The sequence below is a fragment of the Sciurus carolinensis genome, chromosome 1 (genome assembly GCF_902686445.1).
Source record: "Sciurus carolinensis chromosome 1, mSciCar1.2, whole genome shotgun sequence".
Classification (NCBI taxonomy): domain Eukaryota; kingdom Metazoa; phylum Chordata; class Mammalia; order Rodentia; family Sciuridae; genus Sciurus; species Sciurus carolinensis.
This window is the reverse complement of record NC_062213.1, coordinates 156002093-156022960: the sequence shown is the minus strand read 5'-3', so window position 1 is coordinate 156022960 and position 20868 is coordinate 156002093. Positions and strand designations below refer to the sequence as shown.

General features: G+C 39.5%; 1 protein-coding gene across 1 annotated transcript in view; it reads left to right on the top strand.

Annotated features, from left to right (window-relative positions):
• Dnajc6 (DnaJ heat shock protein family (Hsp40) member C6) overlaps nucleotides 1-16695 on the top strand; it is a 96920-nt gene extending 80225 nt beyond the window's left edge. The window contains 4 exon segments of the mRNA XM_047519719.1: nucleotides 4804-5067; nucleotides 8118-8260; nucleotides 12975-13151; nucleotides 14297-16695. Coding sequence (XP_047375675.1) covers nucleotides 4804-5067; nucleotides 8118-8260; nucleotides 12975-13151; nucleotides 14297-14398 — 686 coding nt within the window. The 3' untranslated portion in view covers nucleotides 14399-16695.
• Nucleotides 16696-20868: the final 4173 nt, after the last annotated feature.

Sequence of the window (20868 nt, the reverse complement as noted above, 5' to 3'; positions counted from 1 at the left end):
TCTCAGTCCATAGATGGCCAACTCCCTTACTCTGAACCCAAAGTGAGGCAGAACATCTTGGCGGAAGGGTGTAGATGAGGAAGGCAGCTCAGGACAGTGTAAACAGGAAGGAGAGAGTGAGAGAGCAAGAGAGAGAGAGAGAGAGAGAGAGAGAGAGAGCGCTCACGAACTCCAGTTACTAGGGACAAATATAAACCCCAAAGTCCTGCCCCAATGACATGACATCTGACCTCACCCTGCCTGCTACTGCTACTTGTCTACAGTTATCACCAGGTTAATCACCATCAGTGGGTTAAGCCATTGATTAGGTTACACCTCTCATAATCTATTCACTTTGTCTCTGAATGTTCTTGCATTGTCTCACACATGAACTTTTGGGGGACACCACATATTCAAACTGTAGCAGCATTCATTAATGCTTCTTGCCTGAAGCAATTATTACTATGATGATTGAAGATTATGATTTTCTAATTCTTTCCTTGTTTCTACATATATTAGTTAGCTGGTATTTTACTATAAGGAAGATTTGTATGTCTATCTACCTACCTACTTAGCTATCATTCATACCTGTCATCCATCTCTATCTTCAGAAGAGATTAATGCATTCTCTTTTGGTACAATGGTTTATTCATCCATTACTGCCAGTATTTACTTTATTGGTCTTCTTTCCTTGATTTGGCTCCTAAAAGCCCCTTTGTTCTCTCTTTTTTTAAAATTTCCTTTTTGCTTGATCACATCATTTTTGAAAACTACCTTTATGGCACAACGCAATGTTCCAGGTGTGTCTTGACCTCGTTATGCCCAGTTCCAGAAGCAGTCATTCTTCAAAGGACTTGTGTTCCTTTTTGTGGGGAGTAGCATTTAGAAACCAAGATCTGTGTGCTATAGGTATTCATTGCTACTGGAGTGTTTCTGCTTTACCTTTACAGGAGATGAGTGAAGACAAATATTATATATGTATATATATAAATATATATATACATATATGTATATATGTATATATATATATACATATACATATATGTATATATATATATACATATATACATATATGTATATATATATATACATATATGTTTATATGTTTTATTAAACTTTTCACCACTGTGACCAAAAGACCTGACATGAGCAATTTTAGAGGAGGAAAAGTTTATTTGGGCTCACAGTTTCAGAAGCTCAACCCATGGTCAGCCAACTCCACAACTCCTGGCCTGAGGTGAGGCAGAATATCATGATGAAAGGGCATGGCAGAGGAAAATAGCTCAGGACGTGGCAACTAGGAAGCAGAGACAGAGCTCCACTCACCAAGGACAAAATATAATATAATATAAATCCCACCCACATCCCCAGCAACTTACTTCCTCTAACTACACCCTATCTGCCTACAGTTACCACCCAGTTAATCCATCAGTGCATTAATTCTGATAGGTTACACCTCTCATAATCTAATCGTTTTATCTCTAAAAATTCTTGCATGCTCTCACACATGAGTTTTTGGGGAACACCTCGTATCTAAACCATAACAATAATTACAAACCAAACACTTTTGTGTCTTCTTCTTTTTTTGAGTATAATCCATTTCCCTGAATGAGACAAATAGTTTCACAGTAGCTCCATCCATATCACTACAAACACAAACCTATTTGGGCAATCTAAGAATTCTTTGGCATTTTGCACAGGCAGTAACTTCCTTCTGAGGAAACTATTTTCTTAAACTTCCCCACTTTTTAAGGCACACAAGTTAGAAAAATTAAGTGGCTTTCCTAAAGTATAACTGAGAGCGGTAAACCAGAATTTTTCACTGTTAGGGAGGTTCTCTGATGGTAAAAATTAAACTTCTAAATTATATACTTGCAATTCAAAAAAGACAAAAGACAGGGTCCTCCTTAAGATATTTTCACTCTAAACAATTCTGATACAAACATCAATACCTTGGTTCCTCCCACAGATATTCAGATATAATTGATCTGCATGTGGCTTATGTATGGAGTTTTATAAGTTCTAAGGCAACCTCTTCTGTCACGTAGCCACTGCAGTCTAACTGACAGGCGCTAGAGGATTTAAATGTTCACAGATATACTGAGATAACCTAAGCCAGAATCTGAGGCAATAGGGAAGGGCCAGAAGAGGTGGTATGGTTAGCATCAAGCCGGTAAGGAGCCCAGGCAGAGGGAAGCGGGTGTTTAAAGGCCCTAGCCGATGCTGGAGAGCAAGATAAGCTGGGATCTGTGGTAGAAGGGAGGAGGGAAGGAGGGTGGTGTTGAACAGGTATGACCAACTCAGGAAAGACTTCAGAATTGCTTTGTACTTCAATCTGAGTACAAATTGAGGAGGTAGTTAGTTTTGCATTTTAGGAGGATGATTCTGGATATTCTGTAGAAAACTGATATGAATGGGGCAGGAGTAGGCATGGGAAACATCTCTGCTAAGTTTTCAGGCTATAATAGAAGATCAAGGCAGATAAAATTCTTCCTCATTGGAGCTTTGCATTGGAGGATTGCAAGAGAAAAATCTTAATCGAATGTAAAAACCCACCATGGTGAGCTACCCAGGATGGGGCATTAAAAAAAACTTTTTCCCCCAGGCACTTCTGAGGCACAGTCAAGGTTGAGAAGCACTACTTTAGCTTTAATGACCATAGCAGCAACCTCTGGGCTTAACCACTGATTTGTATTTCTGTCAATTCGCTGCTTCAGTAGCATTAACAATTAGAATTGCTGAGTGAAGGTAGAAAATATTCTGGAAGCTTGGAAGGTTTGACATCAGAAAATCCTTGTGTTGGGCCCCATGAGAGACAGGGTCAGTGCCTGCAGTGGTTGGCATTACGTCTGCAACCTGGCTCCATAGTGTTTCACAAAATAACAGTAAGAGATAAGTGTGGTGGGAGTATGAAAGGTGGCTTTTTTGTAGTTGTTCTTTAGGGTTTTCCATATTTACAAAATTTAAAATAATGAACTGATATATTTAGAATAAAGGAAACATCCATAAGATACAAATTGAAACTCCAGGGCAGAACGAATACCCAGGGTTAGGCATATGTTAAGGTGCTATTGACAGGAGTACCAGGGCACACGAGGAGGCCTCATGCTGTGTTACAGAGTGACAAGGGACATGCCACACTTCAGCACAAACCCTGCCATTACCTCTTCTATGACCATGTAGTTTTGAGCTCATATTGGACACCAGGCATGTACTTGGCATGAAAGCTTGCCTTATTTTATAATACATAATGCCTCTTAGTTCATTTAATGCAGGGGGGTTATAAAGCACTTTCATATAGTTTTTGTGTCTTCATATTATACCTAGGATATTTTTAATTTCACAGATGAGGGAATTGAGGTTCAGAGGGGTGAAGTTTTTCATCCAGCTTTAGAAGATTTAGAAGGATTTTCTGTATTTTGTTTTGTGTATATTCCCAGTGCCCAGCATAATGCCTGGCACATAGTAGGTGTTCAAATATGAGTGAATGAATGAATGCATGCAAAAACGAATGGTGAATGAGTGACAGAGCTGGACTCAACCACACGGTGACTCCAAGTCCAGTGACCATAATACAGTTCACAGTGGGGAAGGAAAGAGGAGACCCAGGGTCAGAACTGAGGGCAAATATCTGTAGAAAGAAGACATAGGAAGGGAGGAGTTATAGAAAAGGCTCAGCACTTTGGGGAGGAATCAGGGACTCGGTGCAGAAAATGAGGCGGGATGCATATGGTCAAGTCCAGCTCCATTAACTAGCGAGGTGCTCATGAATTGTTCACTAAACCTTTCTGAGCCTTGATTTCCTCCTCTTTAAAGTGGGGCCAGTAATACTACTTACCTGCTAAACGATGGTATGGGGGGATTATGGAAAGTAAGTTTTTTCCTACAGATATTTTCCTTCTATTCTGATCCTGGGGCTCCCCTTTTTCCCCCACTGAAAATGTTACATCACTGCCACTGGATTTAGGGTCAACCTGTGTTTGAGTCCAGCTCTGTCACTCATTTGCCATTCATTCTTGCATGCTTTGTTTATTCATTCAGTCTTCTTCTAGTATTGTTGAACATCTACTGTGTGCTAGGCGCCATGCTAGGTGCTGGGCACTTGTGTAGATCAAAGGTACTAATGCATATAACCACATTTTATGAACTCTAAAGAGCTATATAAATTTAATCATATGTATATTTAGCATGGAAAGGTCCTTGGAGCTCACCATATTCCAGCTTTGCATTTTACATCTTTAAATACTGTTATGAAGTACCAGCAATGTGAACATGAAATTTCCTTGCAAAATTTTAAAATAATTTTATTTACTCTTGGGCACTAACCATGCTTGTACTCACACTGCAAACAATAATTAATTCTGATCATTGATGGTTAAGTCTCATCTTAATGCTTGAACTTTGCCCTGTTCCCTGATCTTGTCATTTGTTAGTTTTCACTATAGAGGAAATAAAGTCTGCTCAGAACATGAGAGGTGACAGAGTGCTGGCACAGTGGGAAGAGCCAGGGCTCTTCTGTCTTGAATCAAAGGTCTAGATTCAGGTCCCAGTTCTGCCACGTTCTGGCTGCATGACTTTGACAAAATCACTTAAGTACTCTGAGCTGCAGTTTGTTCATCTGAAGAAAGAATGAATGAATATATACTTTAAAATGTCATTATGGAGATTAAGGAAATAATAGACATTTTTATAATTTCTTTACCTGTTAGGAAGGTTAATTATGCTATTATTCAAGGCATTTTCACTTTGGTTATTGCATATCTTGAGATGCAAGAGTTAGAGGCAATTCAAAATAGTCTGACCTTTCTCCTCTTCTTTCTGTAGGTAGTTCTTCATTTGCCAGCAAACCCACCACACCGACTGGGTTGGGTGGAGGATTTCCACCTCTCAGCTCACCACAGAAAGCATCTCCCCAGCCCATGGGGGGAGGATGGCAGCAGGGAAGTGGCTACAGCTGGCAGCAGCCACAGTCGAAGCCACAGGCCAGCATGCCACACTCCTCCCCGCAGAACCGACCCAACTACAATGTGAGCTTCTCAGCTGCACCTGGGGGCCAGAGTGAGCGTGGGAAAGGATCAGCGAATTTGGGTAAGGATGATGACATGGGGCCTAGCTCTTGAGTGACCTGTCTGGGTTTGTGCATCTGAAGGCAACAAAACACAATTCCAGTAATTTCAGAAACAATCTTGTTAGAGATACCAAATGATCCTTACTCCCAAGGCAGTTCCTGGAGCATCCTGGATCTACTATGCTCCCAAATATGTCTACCACTTTGTGATTACTGGCATATGTCTGTCTCTCTCTGGACTGGAATGGGATGGATGGCAGGACTGCGTCTTATTTGGCACATTATCATTAGAAGCTAGCATAGTGCATGGCGTAGGGTAGGCACTAAATGAATATTGAATGAATCTTAAAGCTGTTATTTCCTTTGGCAGAGGATGTAGAAGATTTGGGAACCTTATAAGAACTGGGTTCAGATTTTCCCTTGCATCCCAGTGAGAGGGCTGCACATGTCTTGGACATTTGGTCTTTCTTACCATCTGGTTAGTGGATTCCTGGGATCTGGTGCACCTGTGCTGGTGCCAACACTAAAGCCAGAGGATGCTCTGGATGGGATTCTTGATGATGAGTAAAAAATAATACACTTTGCATAACAGGAATGGTTAGGTTTGAGTCCTCAAAAGACTTATTTTGATACACCTGACCTTTCAGTTGATTTGACCATAGCCTATGATGAGGTTGAGGGTCTTTCTCTCTATGGAACTTGAAAAGGCAATTCTAGTCTTCACAGCAGCAAGAACCAACATTTATCAAGTACTTACTACATGCCAGGTGTTATTCTAGGTATTTTTTAAAATGTATTATTTCATATAATCTTCAAAACCAACTCCATGTTGTAGATGAGGGATCTATGATGCAGATCTGTAAAGGGATTTCTCAAGTTAATTCAATTTGTAAGTGAGAGAGCCAGGTTTTGAATCCCAACAATATGGCTCCAGAACTCCTACTCTTACCTGCCATGCTCTATGACTATGAAACAGGTGCCTTTTCACAAGTAACATGATGGGAAGGCTTATGTCAGGAAGATGTGACATCATGTTCATTCTTTGGTTAGCAGGGTAATTCCTGGGGCAATTCCCCAGAGTCATGTGGTTACCCTTCATTTTTATTTTGCGTATATGTTGGGTGAGTGTCTTGGAGCATCTTCATTGTAGAAAACACTGAGGACATGGCAGTAAACAAGACGGATGAAACCCCCCCCATCTTAGAGCACTTAGATTTTAGCATGTGAGCATGCAAGTGTGGGTCCAAAATGTTTTCAAGTCTAGAGTTGATAAATGGATTTCAGCTTAGAAACTGACTTTTGTTTATTGATGTTAACTGAGTGGATTGCTGTGTTTTAGTTCTGTTTTGTTTTAATTTAACAAACAGATAGTCAGGTACCATTCCAAGCTCTGCAGATATTAATGCATTCATTCTCACCACAACCCTATGAGGTGAGTAATATTTTTAACACATCCCCATATCCCAGATGAGGAAATTTAGGCTTAGTGATGGTAAATAACTTGTCTGAGGTCAAATTGCTAAGTGGCAGAGTTGGAATTCAAACCTGAGTGGTTTGACTCCAGTCTTCGCTCTTTGCCATCCTGCTAGACTACTTTTCCAAGCAAGTTACCAACTATGGCGAGGCCATACCACAGTTGTGGAGAAAAAGCATTATGACTGATGAAATCTATCAGCTGGGTATGGACAGGGATGTCGTAGCGTGCATAGATTTCAGGTATCAAAACCCAGACCTTGTCCCATCCCTGATTATAACAGGGGAAAATCATGAATATCTTCATCTGAAAAGAAGGACCAGTGGAAGTGGAATTGGATTTAATTTAATTATCCACACTGCAGTCCTAGCCTTGCCACATATATATGATTCTGAGCAGATCTCTTAAGTTCTCTATACTTCATTTTCTTCATTTATAAAATGGGCATGAGATTTACCTTACTGTTGTACACAAGTACCATTAACATAGACCAAACATGTTTGTGTCTTTCCACAATGTCAGAATTTATTCAATAGCAATAAATTCACAATAGCAATAAATTCACAATCCACACCATTTTCATTTGTGGGTCACGTGGTAGTTGCAGACTGTGCCATTACAAGTTATTTTATTCCATTCCAGTCTTAATTTCTAGTATTTGTGACACTCATGTCATACATCATACTTCACACAATGATATATACATATATATTTAGGTTACAGAAAGACTAAGAAAGGGTCAAGGTGGCCATGGGGGTTCAGGAGACCAAACTTGAGAGCAAAGGCAAAAAGCAGATACAAATGCAAAAGTCACTGCAGGTGGTCAGGTAAGAGTACAAACAGCTGAAGAACTTGTTCAGGGTGTAGAGCTGTCAGAGCATGGAACTTACTGTAGGCCAGGGTTTGGATGAATGGGTTTCAAGAGTGTCAGCTTGAAGTGTCAGCTTGAGGTATCAACTTGGAGTGGACCCATGAGTCGTCATCATGTGGGAGAAACTGCACTGAAGCCCAGGAGCAGTGAATTGGAGGTTTGTTGCTATGGCACTTTTCCTGGGCAAGGCTCATGCAAGTGACCAGGTGATGGGGTCAGTGTACTATTGTGTCCAGCTTTGGGGTGCTCCTCCTTTTATGGGTCTCAGGTGAGGGGGTTGCTTCATTCAGTGTTCGGGTATTTAATAAACTCATGGACCTGTTTTTTTTCTGATATGGGTTTGATATACCTATGCATTTATGTGCTTCTGATTTAATTCAATAAATTCATAGGTGATCACTTTTATTAGCACAATTTAATTATCAGTTTGTGCCTTATGATTGTGCTAGGAAAATGGTGGTTATTTACTTTTACAAACGAGGTGTAGAGTCATTGTGCCTCAGCACTTGTATTCAAAGTGGAGTGACTCATGGCACAGCCTGAAAACTGAGTTCTGTTCATCATGGAGTAACTCAGAGCCTACCCTCTACATTAAGGAAAAGTGTGGGGGCTAAGGGGGATTCATGCATGCAAAAGCACTTCGAAGGCTCCAAGTCCTATGAGATCATGCTGATATTCTCTTTAAGAATGAAACTTTTTAATGATTTTCAATAATTATATTGCAGAAGGGAAACAAAAAGCAGCTGATTTTGAAGACCTACTGTCTAGTCAAGGTTTCAATGCTCACAAAGACAAAAAGGGACCTCGAACAATAGCTGAGATGAGAAAGGAGGAGATGGCTAAGGAAATGGATCCTGAAAAATTAAAGGTGAGTGATCCCACCCCCCCATCAGTGTGATTATCCTGCACCACAAGGTCTTGTGACAAAGTCATGGGTGTGGAGCCGTCAGCCTGACTGATTATCTCCCAGAGGCCCCACCTCCTAATACCATCACCTTAAGGGTTAGGATTTTAAGATATGAATTCGGGACAGGGCACAGACCTTCTTCCACAGCACCACTGGAAGACACCATGTTCTGGCAACCGCCCTATTTCAGTTGGTCCCTGAAGCTGTGAGTGGAGTACAGCCTTGCACCTCCCCCGCCCTTTTCTTATTAGAGTTTATAGTTATACATAGTAGTTGGGTTCATCCTGATGAACTCATACATGCAGAGAAATCGATTTCAGTTCACGATCCTCCTTGTTTCCCTCCCCCTTTTTGCTCTGATCCTCCCTTTCCTCTCCCATTCTCCTTCCTCTATGAGACTTCCTTTCACTCCTCTATTTATTTATATTTGATTGGTTCTTTATGTTATCCTATCCTTCCTTTCACCAGCCATGCCTTTAATAGCTAAGTGGCTTTGGGGAGGGTTGCACATGCTGCTTAGTTTCTTTAATAAAATAAAAGTTACTTCATGATTTGGTAAATCCAACTTTGCTGTATGTACCTGTTCAAATGAGCCATACCCTCTTTGACTAGTGCACTCCCTCAGAAACTGTTCTGGCGTCATCTTGAAGACCAGTGGTATGATCAGAGCTAGCAGTGACTGCCTTAGGATATAGTTTTGTTGGTCAGATGGCATTCAGATTCTAAAGATGAATCAACAGAATTTTGGTGGGAAGAAGAACGTATTATTTGTATTTTATTTTCTCTTTTTGCACTGAGAGCTTTTTTTTTTTTTTTAACTGTATTGACCAAAGCCCTCAGGATCTGTTCTCTGTTGATAGAAATGTTTATATACTAGGAGTTACCATACCTAACATCAGATCTGGGGATTTTGAAGGTGGAGGAGAGAGAGACTGAGGGAACCATGCATCCTGGCCTCCCCAGGAACCTCCTCCACTTTTAAGTCGGAGAAATTCTACTTTTATTCTATTTTTGATTCTGAAGGTCTAGGTGAGATTCAGTTTGGGTCGGAGAGAATGTTTCTGAATTTTTTTTTTTCAAGTTTGCAAATCAGTGATGCCGATGGCTTTATTTCATAGGCGAGGAAATAATCCTCATAAATGAGAATCTTATGTGTACGTTGACATATGGATGAGGATTAGCCTGGAGACAGAGGGCTGGTTATGCTGGTGGATGGTGTGAGGTGGTGGAAGAGGTCGTAAAGATCAAGAGAATTGGAATGTTCATCACAGATGCTATGTGATGAAATGCTGTATATGCTGACGGTATAATAAATTGAAAGATCAGGGTCTAATCTTTCTCCAAAACCATGGCTTTCATAGCAAATTAATCTTACATGTTTTGAAAATGTATAGTGTTGTTCTCCATTGTTTCCTGACAGGTTTGGATACTGGATGTGTATGTATAGATCTCTTAATATTTTTTAAATTTTATTTGTTTTTACTTTTACTGACTGCATTTTGATTCATTGTACACAAATGGGATACAACTTTTCATTTGTACACGATGTAGATTCACACCCTTGTGTAATCATACATGTACATAGGGTAATGATGTCTGTCTCGTTCCACTATCTTTCCTTCCCCTGCCCCTCCCCAACCTCATTTCCCTCTACACAAGCCAAAGTTCCTTTATTCTTCTTTAACTCCCCCAACACCTTTATGTATCGCCATCCACTTATCAGAGAATATATTAGGCCTTTGGTTTTGGGGGATTGCTTTATTTCACTTAGCATGATATTCTCCAACTCCGTCCACTTACCTGCAAATGCCATAATTTTATTCTTTATGACTGAGTAATACCCATTGTGTATATATACCACAGTTTCTTTATTCATTCATCTATTGAAGGGCATCTAGGTTGGCTATTCACAATCTAGCTATTTGAATTGAGCTGCTACAAACATTGATGTGTCTGTGTCACTGTAAGTATGCTGATTTTAAGTCCTTTGGGTATAAACCGAGGAGTGGGATAGCTGGGTCAGATGGTGAATCCATTCCAAGTTTTCTGAGGAATCTCCATACTGCTTTCCAGAATGGCTGCATCGATTTGCAATTCCACCAGCAATATATGAGTGTGCTTTTTCCCCACATCCATGCCAACACCTATTATTGCTTGTGTTCTTGATAATCGCCATTCTAATTGGGGTGAGACAAAATCTTAGGGTGGTTTTGATTTGCATTTCTCTAATCACTAGAGATGTTGAACACTTTTTCATAAATTTGTTGATTGCTTGTAGATCTTCTGAGAAGTGTCTGCCCAGGTCCTTAGCCCATTTATTGATTGGGTTCTTTGTCTTTTTGGTGTAAAGTTTTTTAAGTTCTTTATAAATTTTGGAGATTAGTGCTCTGTCTGAAGTACATATGGTAAAGATTTTCTCCCACTCTGTTGGCTATCTTTTCACATTATTTATTGTTTCCTTTGCTGAGTAAAAGCATTTTAGTTTGAATCCATCCCATTTATTGATTCCTGCTTTTATTTCTTGTGCTTTGGGAGTCTTGTTAAGGAAGTCTGGTCCTAAGCCAACATGGTGAAGATTCGAGCTTTCTATTTGGTGCAGGTTCTGTGGTCTAATTCCTAGATCCTTGATCCATTTTGGTTGAGCTTTGTGCAGGGTGAGAGGTAGGGTTTTAATTTCTTTTACTGCATATGGATTTCCAGTTTTCCCAGCACCATTTGTTTCGATCTTTGAATATTTTTTGAGAACAATGTAGGATCCTTCATCTGCATTTGATTCTCAGATCAGATAACATCACAGAGGCTTGCTGTTCCTTCCAAAACTTTATGCTCCATCTCTATAATCATTAGATCTATTGTTCATTAGGTAAACTCTGACAGATTTTTATAAAATAATTTTTTTTAAAACCCACGTTTCATTGTTCAATTGTTTAGGAAAGTAGTCATCATTAACCATGACTGAGCCACTCATCAATAGCAGATACTCGCTGAACTCCTATTAGCTGCTAACTGCAGTTGCATTTTTGTGATTCTTTAATCACCTCATTTGTTCCAACCACGAAGGCTCAAACTATGAATGTTCATAGTCTGAATAAATGACTAAATGGATCAATCCATTAATAAACCTTTATGAGCTCTACTCTGTGCCAGGTATATTTTTGGTTCCTGAATACAGCAGTAAGAAAGAAATGGTACATTTTCTCCAACAGTTCTGCCTAATGGCAGGGAAAGATGAACACAGTTACAGCGAAGGGAAGCACATATCATAAGAAGTGCATGTTTAAGGTACAGTAACCCAGACAAATTTGACTTTTATAAAAGGAATATTTATCGAGTTTAGGAGACAAAACTGATGCAGGTTGTCACCTCATGGATACTTTAGGAAGTGTATAATTAAGTGAAGGGGTAAGGAAGAAAGACTTTAAAGTCTCAGAAGTGAACTGTGTGAAATTCCTGGCAGGCTTTTGAAGAACGTTGACGATTGATAGCACACACCTGTCATTCCAGCCACTTGGGAGGCTGAGGCTGGAGGATCACAAATTCAAGGCCATCCTAGGCAACTTAGTAAGACCCTGTCTTAAAATAATAAAATAAAAGGGCTAAGGATGTAGCTCAGTGGTACAGAACTTACCTAGCATGCGTGAGGCCCTGGATTCAATCCCCAGTACTGTGGGGAGCAGTGTGGGGTGCAGAGAGACGAGGCAGGAAGTGGAGATGGAAATGCATTCCAGGTGGAAGAAATAGCTTGGAACAAGCAAGATATCTCAAAGTATTTGATGTCATTGGAGCAGGACAGATGATGAGAGTACTGGTAGAAACCTTCTGCACTAGAAAACATCTGAATTTCTTTATTTCTTTGTTTGTTTTAATTAGTTACATATGACAGTAGAATGCACTTTGATACATCATATCTAATGGAATATAATTTCTCATTCTTCTGGTTATACTTGATGTAGAATCCCACCAGTCATATAGTTATATATGTACACAGGGTAATAATGTCCATTTCACTCTACTATCCTTCCTATCCTCATAACCCCTCTCCTCCCTTCAGTCCCCTCTACTTAAACTAAAGTAATTCTGTTCTGCCCTAGCACCCCTCCCCATTGTGAATTAGCATCAGCATATCTGAGAAAACATTCGACTTTTGGTTTTTTGGGATTGGCTTATTTCTCTTAGCCTGATATTCTCCAGCTCTATCCATTTGCTGGCAAATGCCATAGTTTCATTCTTCTTTAAGACTGAGTAATATTCCATTGTATATATATACCATATTTTTTATCCATTCATCTGTTGAAGAACACCCAGCTTGGTTCCATAGTTTAGCTATTGTGAATTGAACTACTATAAATATTGATGTGGCTGCAACACTGTAGTATGATGATTTTAAGTCCTTTGGGTATAAACAGAGTTGGGATAGCTGGATCAAATGGTGGGTCCATTCCAAGTTTTCTGAGGAATCTCCGTACTGCTTTCCATAATGGTTGCACCAATTCGCATTCCCACCAACGGTGTGTGAGTGTACATATTTCCCCCACATCCTCACCCAATTTATTGCTTGTATTCTTGATAATTGCCAGTCTGACTGGGGTGAGATGAAATCTTAGGGTAGTTTTTATTTGCATTTCTCTAATTGCTAAAGATCTTGAATGTTTTTTCTTATATCCTGCATTTACAGATTCTGGAATGGATAGAAGGCAAAGAGAGAAATATCAGAGCCCTTCTTTCTACAATGCACACTGTGCTATGGGCTGGGGAGACCAAGTGGAAGCCAGTGGGCATGGCAGACCTGGTGACACCGGAGCAGGTGAAGAAAGTGTACAGGAAGGCTGTGCTGGTGGTGCATCCAGATAAAGTGAGTGCAGCCTGCCTTTGGTGTCACTTCTCTGGGCCTCGTTTCATTATTTTATGAGCATATGTCAACACAAAATACTTTGACTCTGCTGGTTCATTAGTCCATTTACTTATTAAAACTGAGACATCCATGGGTTAAAATGAGGTACTTAAATAGTTAAACTTCATGAAGTGGGCAAAAATAAGTCAAACTATATAATACAAATAATGCAAGAGGGATTTAGAGAGATGTGTATTCACCAGTAACTTAGTTTTACGGCTTGGACGTAATGCTGACCTATAGTCGTATCACTGGGCTGAGAGCTAGACAAACAAAAATTTTTCTCCTTGGAAGATGTTATCAGTATGGTTAGCCAGGATTCTAATGAAAACTCTTTAGACTGTTGTTGGCAGAATTGGTGGAGAATCAATGAAATTTTTAAAATGGAACTAAACCTCATTGTTATTTTGATACTGTCCATTTATGCTCTTGGGTACATATGCACACAAGAGCTGCAAACTATTAGAAACTTCAACTACTTCGCAGCCCAGTTGAAGTCAGTGTAATCTATAGAAACAGATGGGAGTCATCTGGCTGTCATATGAACTGTACCAGTCACCTGATGTGAAGTTATCATGGAAAACCTCTCTTGGGAACATGTGCTTAAATTTCCTGTATTTAATTTCTGCCTCACCATACTTTTTCTGACTACTTTGAATCGAAGGATTTAATGAGAAACAACATTAATACTGAATTTCAATCATTTGAAAGAGCAACAGGGGTTCCCTAAAACATTTCCCATCCTGTTTGCCCTTCTTATGAGTCTCATAGAATTTAACTTTTTAAGAAATTGGAAAACGAGTGTTTAGAAATGCAGTCAGTTGGGGATAGGCTCTCATTAAGCTTTGTGATTTGGTAGATACCTCTGGAAAATGGAGCTGCATCTTTTGCAGCTGGTTAAGCTCTCTGTGATCTTATTGATGGACTACTACTACCTTATGTGAATTTTCAGGGGAGACCATAGTAATATGATCACGTAAATTAAGATATAAAAAGAAAAGTGACTTAATAGAAAAGCATTTCAATTAGGTAGAGCACATATGAGCAGTTAATTGAATATAATTTTGATCTGTGGTGTCTAAATGTGTTTTTGTTCTTTTTTATAGGCTACTGGGCAACCCTATGAACAGTATGCAAAGATGATTTTCATGGAGCTAAATGATGCCTGGTCTGAATTTGAAAACCAAGGCCAAAAGCCCTTGTATTAATTTGTGAGCTTTTCTATCTCGGCTGCAGACCTGTGCTAATGCTTAGTGTGTATCACAATTCTGAGGTTTTCACAGATGAACCAAAAATTCCAGTAACATATTTCCAGTACTAAACTGTCAAATTATTCATGAATTAATTTCTCATGATATAAAGAAGGTGAATGTTTGGTTTTTCAATGTCCCTGCCATAAAAGATCCAAAGTATGAAAGGAACTTTAAAATGAGATGTTCTTGCGGGGATACAACATTCCAGCCTGCCCTTTGGGGAGCCTACTCAGCATTTTGCCTGGGGAATGGAAAATTGAGGCCACCAAAGGTAAAGGCATCACTCCATCTCATTGTCTGAGAGTAAAATTGATGAACAAAAGTGATAATAGGATTGCTCGGATCTCTCGATGGTTTTAAAGAATGGTTCTTAATTTCTTTTGGAAATATATAATTTGAGTGGTGGCTTTACATAACTTCCAGGAACAGAATCACCAAGTATTTTTTTTTTTTTTTTTTGGGTGCTGGGGATCAAACCCAGGGCCTTGTGCTTACAAGGCAAGCACTCTACCGACTGAGCTATCTCCCCAGCCTCACCAAGTATTTTTTTAAATGGAAGTTTATTATGGTCTTTGGCATAATAGTGTATGTGTCTACTGGTTAAAGGGCACTAACAAATATAAATGAAGTTAGATTGTGGGAAGGGATTATGCTGTAATCCAGTGATTATCACCAACTCTTCTTGGATGAGCTAAAAATTAGTGCAGATATTGGCTAAAGAAAATAGGAACTCTGAAGCTGTAGAAATCCTTACTTCTGGTCAGGATGTTGGCTGCTCTCTTCCTTTCCCTTTAGAAAACTGTATAATTAAAGAGAAAGTTTTAATACTATAACAACTCCAAGTCTGGTTTGAAAGACATTCCTAATTTTTCCATAAGACGTATGCTCTTCTTTTACTTAGACAAGAAACATTTTTAGCTGAAAACAGGTTGTAAAGCAGTTTGGCCCACTCACAATTCACAAGTCAGCTAGTACGTACGGACTTGGTGTTGTTTGGGTTTGTGAGTGGTTGTGGTAAGAGCTGCACTGATACTGTTTAGTAGAAGAGAACTGTCTCGGGGAGTGAGCTGCATGCACCTGGACAGTCACAGAACTTGGGATTTGCTTTGAGGAACCAGGTCCCCTCTTCTACCCTGGTGAATCTGGATCCCTTGGATTATTGCAGTGGGGTTTATTGTTTTAAAAGTAGCTGTAGGTACACAGAAACAACATTCACATAGGGACCTTTGTGAAAACGAAGCAAGAATGAAACTTTTCCAGTCTCAGACTGGCTGGATTTCAGCTCAGTGCTTTGGTGGGTTCTCATTTGGAGGGGTGATCAGTACCCTGTTGTGTGATTTCAGGAGATCTCTTGATGAGTACATACACAAGGCAGACAGGCAAGAAGCTTTTCATGCTGGTCTTAAAAAGTTCATGCTCAATTATTGTGAAAGCTTTCAAAAGTTGTTTTTAAAAGACAATCATGTTTTTGTTCCTGTTTTAATTTTGTTGTGGCAAATTGTACTGGAAAAGCAGCATGTCAAAAATAGGTTCTACTCAAATCTCCTTTTTTTTTTTTTTTTTTTCTTTTTGGTTATAAAGGTTCGTTATTTATTTTACTTCACTGACAATGTGAAACTTGCAGAAAATGTTCTCTTTTTAAAATATACAGCTGTAAACTGTTCAAGGTAACCATAACAAACTAGGTGTTATTTATTAACGTATTATAAAATAATGTTTGATTCAGTATGTGCTTGTCTTATTTAAAATTGGAATGTGAGACATGTTGCTGTGACCTGTTTTTTCTTTTCTCATTCACATTTGTAGATATTGTGTGAACTACAGTATATAATGATAATAATTAAAAGGCTATTATGTGGATGTCACGTACATTTTGAAATGATAGAACTATATATTAGCTTTGTATCATGTTTGGATAATTCATTAATGTTCACAGTTTAAAACATCATTAAACACTATGTAATTAGCAATGAGAAAGAATCTTATTTAAATTGGGAGGGCTACCCCCTCTGTTTTCCAGATATATTATAATTCTGGACCCGCATTTATCTCAAAACTCTTAACAGATGCAGACTCTACAGGTTTTTTGCATTCCTTTTAAATATCTGGTTGTGACAGAGCTTGTTGTTGATCAGATTCACTGTTTCATTCATATTTATTGTAATATATTTTTTGTTTTGTAAATATGTTATACACAACAAAATGTGATTGGTCTAAAATATTTGTAATGTATATTAAATGGCTCAAAAATATTTTTAGAAACCTAAGTTATTTTTGCACTCAATAACAAACTCAAATTATATACTTTCTGATGTGATTCACTTCTGAAGTTCTGAGAAAAGATTAGGAAAAGCAGATAATACATTTGCACCAAAGTATAATTTGTTAGGATTTCTTGATTTGTACTTTAATCTCCCCTTCCATCATCCAAACACACACACACACCACACACACACCCACACACCATGCTACATGAATATTGTGTTTCAAAAAGAATCAGTGTGGAAATCCTGGTCTCCTTTCTAGAATATTAGTGGGTTTTCAAAAGTGCATATCTGTGCTGACAACCAGTGATCAATCCTAGGAGTCTGAGACTTTATCATAGAAAGTTTCAGATATTTTAATTCTTTAGGGACAGAAGTAACCTGTTCACTTGCAGACTTAGGCTGCAAATCCAAAGCATATAACCCATCATTGTACTGTCTACATCTGGGAGAATGCTCGAGTTGAATCCCAGTGCCGCTGAAGAAACACCATGGTGTAAGGAATGGGCACAAAAGGTGAACTCCCAAAACAGTTATCACAGCAACAGGCCAGTCCCTGCGGAAATACCAATCAGAGAATTTAGGTCAAAAAATGGGTTTTGATTTTTCTAAAGATAAACCATAATGTTTGGACATAGCGGTTTATATTGCTTTGGGACCAAAGGATTCTCTTTTCCACTTACAGACTGTTATATTGGCCAAGTTTCTTAAGTTCTCTAAGTCTTAATTTTATCACTTGTAAAGTAAACTCCTAAGGACACTGTGGTGAAGGAATTAGGGACTTTGTGTAAATTCTTATCAAGCGGGTACTGTAATAACTGCAGTTACTGTTACTGATAATAAATAAAACAGTGCATCACTGCAGCCAGCATTAGGGCTGGAATTAAAATGAAACCTGAGGTGGCAGGGAGCATAATATCAGTAGAAAAAGACAAATGAAGGTAGTTTACACCTTGACACTTATTCTGGTCTCCTTCGACTGAAAGAGCCCTGCGTGCATAATTGCAGAGTCTTGCACTGTAGGTTCCATAAAGGGAATGGCTGTGTCAAAAGAAATGGTAGCTGAGAATTAAGGAGAGAATTACTGATCTCAATTAGTGCTCTGTCATATTTGTTTTTAAGTTATGCATTGACTTGAGAGCCTACCCCAGTGCAAATGTGACACCCTAGTATTTATCTTGTATGTACTGCTGTTTGTGTGTGTGTGTGTGTGTGTGTGTGTGTGTGTGTGTTTCTCACTTAATTCTTTAAAAAAATTTTTTTTCCCCAAGAGGCAGGGTGTGTACATCCTATTAGGAAACGGAAACAGAGAAGTTTCTCTGAGTTGGGGTTTGAGATAGATGTCTTCTGTAGGACTGGGAGAGTTATGGTTACACTTACTAATATTTGTTGTGTTGGAACTGAGAAACCGGTACCACAAAGTCAAGACCTCAGAAGCAGCTGCAAAAGCAAACTTCCTCTGTTGATCTTTTCCTGCCTTCCTGTTTCTCATCATGCTTTCTTCCCAGGGGCAGGCCATAGAAGCTGGAATTCCTCTTCACCCAAGTGGTCATAGAAACTAGAACCCTTTCCCCTTCAAACCAGCCATAAAACTTAAAAATATTACTATTTCTTTCCCCACTTAAGACTTGTCCATAAAGAAATTCTGTAACATACTTTGATTGTAGGTCTTAAGATTGCTATTCCAGAAAGGGTCCTCCTCCATGCTCTGGAGGAAGGGGGTCTGCACAGAGGGTTCAAGATGAAGCTGGACAGGCCTTATTGGACTTACCCTCAGTCTAGTACTATTGGATCATACCCTTTTTGATCAACCATATTTTACATGGCTGTCCATGCCTTATTGAATTTATGCATAAACATGAATAGTCCACCTGAGTCTTTGGGTCTTCAGTCTAAAGACTCCTGCATCTCATAAAACTAGATTAAATAAATTTGTTATGTGTTTCTTTTGCTAACCTATCTTTTGTTATGGGGTGATGGCCATGATCCTTTATGATGGCAGGAGAGGGATCACACCTTTTCCCACTTACAGTTAATTCAACCAATATTTTGTGTACACCATATGCAAGGTACTAATAGATATGTAGGGGAATATCAAATCAACAAATGGTTTTGAATGCCCTGTCAAATGTAAGGTGTTACTATTATTTCTAATTACTACAATTCCAGTCTTTGGTAGATTCATTGTGGGCTTTGATCTCATTTTTCCAGTTTGCTAGTTATTTTTGGAGCCTTCGCTTTTCCATCTGTAAAATGGAGATAAAATCTCACTCATAAAGTGAGAGAACTGAATGCAAAGAAAGAATATTAAGATTCATCCTAAGAATTATATTGTAGTCTTAGGCAGCATGACGCAGGTCATGGATTTATACATCTAAGTAATCTACTGATGGCAGAATGGAGATAGGAATTTGAGGTTTTTTACTCTCTGTTCTTGATAAAATGTGGAATGGCTAAATGGAAGAACAATTTTCTCAGTGCAACATCTGGCAAAGCAAAAGCAGATTTTCGTAGGAGCTAGTTAAAGCCCCTGGCAAGATGACTAACTTTCTCTCAAAAGTGTTCGGTAAACTAAAAGGACAGTTGGTATGGTCAGAGAGCTACTGGAGACAAACACTGTCTTGGAATGTTTATGATTCCAGACATAACCCTGGAGCAAACATTTCAGTTTTTTGCTTCTCAGTGTCTTCCATATTTTATTGGCAAGCCTCAGACACTCGAACCAAGTTGTGCCTCTGAAGTCTTGTCAGTTTTCTCCAAAGTCATTTCTGTTCTGTGGGACTGGCCTCAGGCTGGCATGGAAGTTTGCAGCAAACCTGTATATGTGACTTTACCCAGATACACTGGGTGGTTGAGAATGGTAGGGGAATGAGGAGATTCAATCCCATTAAATATCCTCATTAATTTACGGTGGAAAAAGTCCTACTCCCTCTGTAGAATAACTCAGAACTATAATAAAGGAGATAAAACCCACAGGCTTTCAGGGTTTGGCTGATAAGCAGTTTCCCTTGGGTGCTCTAACCGGTACAGTGATGTCCCCTTATCCACAAGGCATATGTTCCAAGACCCCCGTGGACATCTGAGATTGCAGATAGTGCTCAATTGTATAATATTATGTTTTTTCCTATATATAACATGCTTATGATAAAGTTTAACTTATAAAATAGCCATAATAGATTAACAATATTAAAGTGGAAAAATTATAACAATATAGTATAATAAAAGTTATATCAGTGTGTTTCAAATGTTTTCATGTACTGTCGTTCTTAGCAATCTCAACGTGATTTTTTTCTTACTAAGCAGTGAACTTTTTTTTTTCACTTTCCAACCTCCTCCAAAGAGCTATAAGTCGTATATCCTACCACTTCAGCTCTTCTCTCCCCAAAGGTAAGATGAAACATTTAGACCTGATGGGATTTTAAGGTCAAGACAAAACTCCGTGAAGAAGCACAAAACGGCTCTCAGAGATCTAAAGATTAGCCTTGGTTACCTTCAGACTTGAGAGCTCCAAGGTACAAAACTAATAGCTATTCATTTAAAAGTTCACGAAAGCTTTGGATGTAGAAAAAAAGTCTATAGGGTGGCTGTGTCTAAAAATGAACCGGAGGTAAAGGCGGAGGAGGCGGCACGTTAGTTTATTGAAAGTACTAACATTGCATTAAGTGAAAGAAGACAGAGCAAACGTCAAGATCTTCAGGAGAGTGCTGTCTCCAATCCCGTGCAGCCACGTAAAGGCAAACAGGCACACACACGAACACATGCACACACAGCGGGTCAGGGTTACGATACGGTTTACAAGTGGGTGTCATCCTCCTCAACTGAGCGTAACTTTTCCTCCTGTGTTCCTCTCCTCCCTCTCCCCACTTTCTGTCTCCTCTCTCAGGCTGGTTTCCTGGCAGCCAGAATCGCGGTGAGACCCAGCGGACGCCCAGTGTCCTTAAAAGTTTAGGGGAGCCTCTCCGCCCCAAGTCTCAACCCACAGATTGAGGGCGGAGGGTTCGGGGATCACACCGAGAGCTCTGGACCCCGGAGAAGGGCCGGTAACCCGGAGTCCGGATTACTCAGGAATAGGGTGGGGGTGCCGCGGAGGGGCCTCCGAGCGGGCAGATAGACTCTGTGGGCTGGGGGCGGAGTTCTGGACCGGCGGGGGCGGGGCTCTGA